The 8,096-nt window shown below is 40.3% G+C and overlaps 1 protein-coding gene across 1 annotated transcript in view; it reads left to right on the plus strand.

Annotated features, from left to right (window-relative positions):
* The window catches only part of CCDC126 (coiled-coil domain containing 126), a 40,870-nt gene extending 37,239 nt beyond the window's left edge, over positions 1-3,631 (plus strand). The window contains exon 3 of the mRNA XM_053714148.1: positions 2,059-3,631. Within this exon, the coding sequence (XP_053570123.1) occupies positions 2,059-2,237 (179 nt within the window). The 3' untranslated portion in view covers positions 2,238-3,631. The remainder of the gene's footprint in view (positions 1-2,058) is intronic.
* The last annotated feature ends 4,465 nt before the right edge of the window (positions 3,632-8,096 follow it).

The raw sequence follows: 8,096 nt of genomic DNA on the forward strand, positions 1-8,096 counted from the left end.
TCTGGGATTGCAGACAGTGCCTTATTCTGATCCCGGTGGTTGGTGACGGCTCTCGAATGACAGCGGTCTTAGCAGAATCTGCAGCGCTAATCCTGGCAGCTACCGGAGCGGAGCCCCGACCCTCCGGTCACTGCTGCGTGCTTCTGAGGCCTCAGGTTGTGAGCAAAAGGGGTTTTAATATAACCCGGTCTCCAAAGTGGTACCCTTGGGCTTGGCGCTTCTTCTATATGCCCCCAGGACACTTTTGCAGATTAGAGGGGTTAAATGATAGTGGAAAATGCACTTTATTACTCTCAAAGTACAGAGCTCTGCTGGGTCACGTCTGTCTCTTACGGCAGTTAGCTCCTCCATGTTATTGCACTTTTAAAGCCATGCCCACTTCTACAAATTCATAGGCTGTGCATTTGGAATAACTGCATTTATAAACCCCTTTAAATCTGAGCCAAGAGCTCTGTTGTGTCCCCTGTGGTCTCAATTCTGTGGGTGCAATAGTATTGCCTATCGTTCTTCCACATCTGTAAGCAAACCTGCAACCTCTAGAGACTGCATCCACCAAACCATCATCTGCTTTTAGTAGTGGGATATGTTTGCGTATAATGTTGCAAATCCGGTGGTATTGCCTACTATACTGTGTGACAAAGGTTATTCCATTTTAGTCTTTATTGTTGGTGCCAAGCCTTCCCTTGTCTTTTAAGAGCTCAGACCTATCCAAAATTGCAATCTCATCATGCACTTTTTTAAAGTGCCCTTTCTCATACCCTCTTTTCCAAAATCTTTTAGAAAGGTACTCTGCATGAGATTCGTAACCTTTGTCAACAGTACAGTTTCCTTTCAAGTGGGTGAATTGCCCTTTGAGTACTGAATTGAATACTCTTTTTGGGTGGCAGCTACGGGCATGGAGTATTGTATTCCCTGTAATGGGCTTTCTGTATAATTTCACTTCTACACCACCCTCCTTAGACCCTTCACCATCCTAGAAATTAATGGTATTTTTCTCATACTCGTATGTGGATTGTAAACCTACTGTGTTGATATTTAGTGTATCCACAAATTGCACAGCCTTTTCTCTGTCCCCCTTCCACACAAAGAGAAGATTGTCTATATACCGACGAAAATACGCTATATTAGATCTGAAAGCAGTGTCTTGTGCACCTTGGGAAGGTGATTGAAGATAGTGGTTTTAGGATGGTCCACATATAAAAAGAAACATGTATCTCCCGAGATGTGGCACAGCAATGGGGGCAAAATGTGCCCCCTCTTACATCAACCTATTTTTTGGGTTGGTGGGAGCTGTGCCACATCTTTGGAGATGGAAATGCTTTCAGATCTGATATAGCCTATTTTCGTCGGTATATAGACAATCTGCTCTTTGTGTGAAAGATTAAAATTGTATGCTCTATCTGAATCGTGAAACATCATATCTGAAAAAAACAAGTTTAATGGCTTAATGTTCTTTGAAAAGCTAAAACTAAATCGAAGGTGTACAGTGTGCTGGCAAAAATGCTTGTAGTTAAAATTACTACGACTTTAATTAATAATGTTCAAACTGAGGAGACAGTCTCAGGTCGTGCACTAGTAAAAGCAAGTGTATTCTAATAGAATTTGAAATGCACTGCTGTACCTGGACTCTGTCAATTATGTAAACATAACCACATTTTCTAACTCCCTAGCTTGGGTTCCAGAGCAGGCCAGGGAAAAACAGACACTCAGAACCAAATCTTTAAGAAATATATTCCTTTTATTACAAATGATCACATGGAATTAGATAATATGTATTAAAGGGCATTTTTAAATTAAATTCCCCCCCCCCATTTATTATTATTATTATTATTTTACCTCCACATCTAGAAAAACAGTAAAAGAAGAACATAGTTTGATATGCATACATGACTGTGTGAAAACAAATGCTGTAAAGATTCATTACTTATACATTTGTGTTTGTCTCCTCCTTGTTTCTCATTTGACAGATTGCATTTCTCATATCAGTAGATTTATTTACAAGTTTTTTTTCTCCATACTAAGTTTTTTTTTTTTTTTTTTTTTCTCACCCTAAAACAGCTGACTTAAAGCGAACAATTGCGGTTCTTTTGGATGATATTCTACAGCGCCTTGGAAAACTAGAGAACAAAATAGACTACTTTGTAGCCAATGGATCTTCCAGTAATAGCACCAACAGTTCCAGCGGGAATATGGTTCCACTGACTAAACGTATCAATACAGCAGGAAATGTGAGATAGCGAATGGAAAACACAGAATATTATTAAAGGGGCAGTACAGTCAAATTTTACACATCAATGGAATGGTCAAAAGTGTGAAATTTTAAACCACTTTCCAGTTTATTTCTATTATCAGTTTTGCTTAGTATAGCTACCTGGCAGCAGTGTTTTCGACAATGTGTATAGCGGTGTTTATACATTGTTGCAAATACTGCTGCCATAGACATATGCACAGTCCTAAGTTCCTATTAGCCTACCTATCTTTACTCTTCAACAAAGAACAAGAGAACAGAGCAGATTCCATAAAATAATTAAATTGGAAAGTTGTTTCAAATTTGCACGCTCTGACTAAATCATGAAATTATAATTTTGGCCTTACTATCCTTTTAAGTTCCATACTCATCTGTCTACACTCCAGATTGGACTATTTTGTTTTTTAACATTCAATGTATTGAGACAGCAAACTCTTGAAGCATAAAGTACTAAATACCAAGCTGCTATAGATGGAACATGCATATATTTGCATTATTGGCCATAATCTTTGTAGTGCATTTTTTTAAAGCTTATGTATTATATTAAACCAGGCGGGATATCCAATCTGTTTGAATAAGGACCACATTAGATTTGCTTTCTTCATATGGATGCTGGTGAACAAACTGTAATATTCATTTAAAACAGTAATATACCTATATATAATTATACTTTAAATTTCTTTAGATATATAGGTGTCACATAGCTCTAGGTGCACAAAACCTATATACACTTGATCCTGTACCATAAACACTGGATCCAGAGATTACAGGAGTGACCCAGCTAGTGAGATGATGAAAACATGAAAGTGCCAATTGACAAGAAGTGTTGGCACATTGCTGAACGTGGTGAGGTGCGCAGAGGAAGCACTGGAGAGGCTGTGTGATGGGGCATTAGGTTGGACAACCCTGGCTAAGCTTTGTTGCTGGTTCTAATTTTAGCACTGTAAATGTAAAGAGAATTAATGAATTATAGAAAAATGTATACTTTAGAGTACACTTTATTTTGCTACATACGATTTATGTTTGAGGTAAAGTTAAGAAAGGGTTACCCAAAGAATGTATTATTTGCACTATTTGTCAAGGCCTAACTGTAGGTAAGTGCTGATATGTGTATCTATGTTCATACATGCAGAACAAAAAGGTACATCTATAAATAAAAATAAAAAAAGGTTTGATTTCAATGTTATGCTCGTCATTGTGACATAGTAGTAAAATGCCTTTTTTCTTTCCTATGACACGGAGAGTCCACAACGTTATTCCAATTACTAGTGGGATATTCAACTCCTAGCCAGCAGGAGGAGGCAAAGAGCACATATGTTTGTCTTGTGTTTTTAATGGGTAAAATGTTTTTAAACATACTAAATAAAAGTTAATTTTTATTGACCTTCTTGTCACTTTCACTTCACATATGAAGACTATTTCTAATTGATGATTATGAGTGGTTGAGTGCTATTTATGTACACTTTTTTTGTAGTGTGAAACTCACACTACTATCCCTGTCTCACCCCAGCAAAGCTGTTAAGTGTAACTGCCTTACCCATAACCCCCAGTCATTCTCTTTGCCTCTGTCAATGGAGGTTGTGCGAAGTTGGTGTCTGAAGATTTTAATCCTTTCATGGGTACTTTTCCCTGCAAGCAAGGATTGGGGTTTTAGCTGTGTCCACAACAATCTCTTGAGTAAGATTAGTCATGGCTTTTAAGCAGTTAAAATAAAAAGCAAGGGCTACCTCGCCGCCTTTTAACACTTGCTTCCCCTTTACAAAAAAGCCAGAGTTGGTTACTCTGTTCTTTATTTTCCTACAGGTCCATGACAGGGAGTACAGTACCTGCTACACCTAAGGAGCAGCATCTGTTCTGCAGGATCTAAGGTAAGTGCTTTTACCTGCTAGGTACTGAAGGAGAGCAGCACTTAGGAGGTTAATCCTCTTATGGATCCTTTTAGTCTGGCACTAGTTATCCTTTTATAGTTAAGGATACATGTTGGGGGACATATTTAACTTTATGTTTAAATTTGAGACATTTTCACAGTTAAAGAGAATTCACTTGGGGAGTTCATTTTTTGGCTGAGGAACATTTAGTTATTGGGACTTGTGCAGAGATATCGCTATGAGGTTTTATTTTATAGCGGTTCTCTATTTTTTGGCTCTGTGGCAGGTTTATGATTATATGAGGACATTTTCACATTAATAGTCGTTATTAGGCCACTTTGTCTGTTGCACTCGTCTTTTTCTGTGACCTGTGTTTCTCCTCCCTGCTCACGTGATGCCCGCACTTCCGCTTTTACGGAGCGGAGCCAAAGTGAGATTAGTAGTGCCTAGGAGTGCCTCACATCGATAGTTTATACAGAATCTCTGGTTTCATCTTAGCGGATCGTGAGAGGAGCAGTGTACAAGCTTTTTTCTTTTGCTACTGGGGTATTCCTCTCTTGTACGGTAGGAGCCTCAGGCATCTGAGGTGGTTTTTCTTTTTGGCCCTTTGTTGTTTATGATTAAATAGAAAACTTCATTCCTATAGCTGTGAACAGGGGTTTACTAAATCTTTAGATATTAAAAGATATTTTTTTTCTGCGACTGCAGTAATGGAGCCTGATTTAGATCTGTCAGTGTCAGTGGACAAGTGTTTACTGCGTTTAGAGGCTCAAATTGTTCTGCCAATGCAATTGTGTTCCTCATGTTTATCAAAGACTTTAAAATTTAAGGATAAATGACTCCCTTCTGAGCCAAGTGTCTCTCAGGATGATGCTGTGCATAACATGCCTCAGCTTTCTCCTCAAACGTCCCAAGCATTAACTGTGTCTCTTTCTGTGCCTTCTATGTCCTCTTATCCACCTGGGGGTGTATTTACCTGGGAATTTTGCCGCTCACGTTTCTTTTGCAGTAACAGCGGCTTTGTCAGCTTTCCCTACATTGGGTAAGCGTAAAAGAAAATACAAACATTTGCCTGATTCTAGGGTTTCTGACTCTTAAGACTGCATTAGCAACGCTTGCTCAGATGTCTGATGAGGAGCATACTTCAGTAGCTTCTGAAGGTGAACTCTCAGATTCTTAGACTTTAGCAGTAAAATCATCTGAATTTGAAGAGGTTAATTTTAGATTTAAGCTTGAACACCTCCGGTTACTATTGAAGGAGGTTCTAGATACTTTAGACGACTCTGAACCTTTGGAAATTGGATAGAGTTTGATTCCCCATCTTCTGAGGAGGTTTTTCCTGTCCCAAGGAAGATGTCTGAAATTATTGCTCAGGAATGGGATAAGCCAGGGGTTCCTTTTTTCCCCTTCCCCTATTTTCAAGAAGATGTTTCCTGTTGCTCTCTATTTGTGACTCATGGCGCACTGTTCCTAAAGTAGAAGGAGCTATTTCTACTCTTGCCAAGAGAAATACCATTCCTATACAGTGGGGCAAAAAAGTATTTAGTCAGCCACCAATTGTGCAATTTCTCCCACTTAAGAAGACGAGAGAGGCCTGTAATTTTCATCATAGGTATACCTCAACTGTGAGAGACAAAATGTGGAAACAAATCCAGACAATCACATTGTCTGATTTGGAAAGAATTTATTTGCATATTATGGTGGAAAATAAGTATTTGGTCACCTAAAAACAAGCAAGATTTCTGGCTCTCACAGACCTGTATCTTCTTCTTTAAGAGGCTCCTCTGTCCTCCACTCATTACCTGTATTAATGGCACCTGTTTGAACTTATCAGTATAAAAGACACCTGTCCACAACCTCAAACAGTCACACTCCAAACTCTACTATGGTGAAGAATAAAGAGCTGTCGAAGGACACCAGAAACAAAATTGTAGACCTGCACCAGGCTGGGAAGACTGAATCTGCAATAGGCAAGCAGCGTGGTGTGAAGAAATCAACTGTGGGAGCAATAATTAGAAAATGGAAGATATACAAGACCACTGATAATCTCCCTCGATCTGGGGCTCCAAGCAAGATCTCACCCCGTGGGGTCAAAATGATCACAAGAATGGTGAGCAAACATCCCAGAACCACACCGGAGGACCTAGTGAATGACCTGCAGAGAGCTGGGACCAACGTAACAAAGGCTACAATCAGTAACACACTACGCCGCCAGGGACTCAGATCCTGCAGTGCCAGACATGTCCCCCTGCTTAAGCCAATACATGTCCGGGGCCCGTCTGAAGTATGCTAGAGAGCATTTGGATGATCCAGAAGCAGATTGGGAGAATGTCATATGGTCAGATGAAACCAAAGTAGAACTGTTTGGTAGAAACACAACTAGTCGTGTTTGGAGGAGAGAGAATGCTGAGTTGCAACCAAAGAATACCATACCTACTGTGAAGCATGGGGGTGGCAACATCATGCTTTGGGGCTGTTTCTCTGCAAAGGGAGCAGGACGACTGATCCGTGTACATGAAAGAATGAATGGGGCCATGTATCTTGAGATTTTGAGTGCAAAACTCCTTCCATCAGCAAGGGCATTGAAGATGAAACGTGGCTGGGTCTTTCAGCATGACAATGATCCCAAGCACACCGCCCGGGCAACGGAGTGGCTTTGTAAGAAGCAAGATCTAGCCAGTCTGCAGATCTCGACCCCATAGAAAACCTTTGGAGGGAGTTGAAAGTCCGTGTTGCCCAGCGACAGCCCCAAAACATCACTGCTCTAGAGGAGATTTGCATGCAGGAATGGGCCAACATACCAGCAACAGTGTGTGACAACCTTGTGAAGACTTACAGAAAATGTTTGACCTCTGTCATTGCCAACAAAGGATATATAACAAAGTATTAAGATGAACTTTTGATATTGACCAAATACTTATTTTCCACCATAATTTGCAAATAAATTCTTTCCAAATCAGACAATGTGATTGTCTGGATTTGTTTCCACATTTTGTCTCTCATAGTTGAGGTATACCTATGATGAAAATTACAGGCCTCTCTCATCTTCTTAAGTGGGAGAACTTGCACATCTGGTGGCTGACTAAATACTTTTTTGCCCCACTGTAGAGGATAGTTGCTCTTTTAAGGAACCAATGTATTAAAGCTTGAGGCTTACTTAAGGAAAATGTATATCCATCAAGGGTTACAGTGGTAACCAGCAGCGAGTATTGCTACGGTTGCAGGAGCTGCATCTTATTGGTGCAATGCATTGTCTGATCTTATTACAGTAGAGGAGATCCAAGATATGATCAGGCTCTCAAATTGGCCAATACTTTTATCTGTGATGCCAATATGCAAATAATTTGTCTGGGAGCTAAGATGTCTAGCTTCATGGTTCTAGCTCGCAGGGCTCTGTGGTTAAAATCTTTGTCGGCCGATGTCTTATTTAATGCCAAACTTTTGGCTTTACCCTACAAGGGAAAGACCCTGTTTGGACCTGGTCTGGCTGAGATCATTTCAGAAATTACGAGTGGAAAGAGATCTTTCCTACCTCAGGGCAAGAAAAATAGACCTAGAGGTCGTCAGACTTCTAATTTTTGTTCCTTTCCTAACTTTAAGGGACATAAGTCCTCCTCTTCAAAACCAGATCAACTCAGATCTTCTTGGAAATCCAACCAGCCCTGGAACAAGGGAAAACAAAACAAGAAGCCTTCTACTGACTCAGCATGAAGGGTCCGCCCCTGATTCCAGTGTGGATCAGGTGGGGGACAAGCTTTCTCTTTTTCATGAAGCCTGGATACGCGATGTCCCAGACCCTTGGACGGTGGACATAATTTACCAGCGTTACAGAATGGGATTCAAGTCTTTCCTTCCAAGGGGCAGATTTCTCCTGTCAAGACTATCCTCAAACCAAATAAAGAAGGAGGCCGCCTTAAACTGTGTAAAGGACCTTTACTCTCTGGGAGAAATTGTTCCTGTCCCTCTAGCAGAACAGGGTC

This window comes from Bombina bombina, chromosome 5 (genome assembly GCF_027579735.1).
Source record: "Bombina bombina isolate aBomBom1 chromosome 5, aBomBom1.pri, whole genome shotgun sequence".
NCBI lineage: Eukaryota > Metazoa > Chordata > Amphibia > Anura > Bombinatoridae > Bombina > Bombina bombina.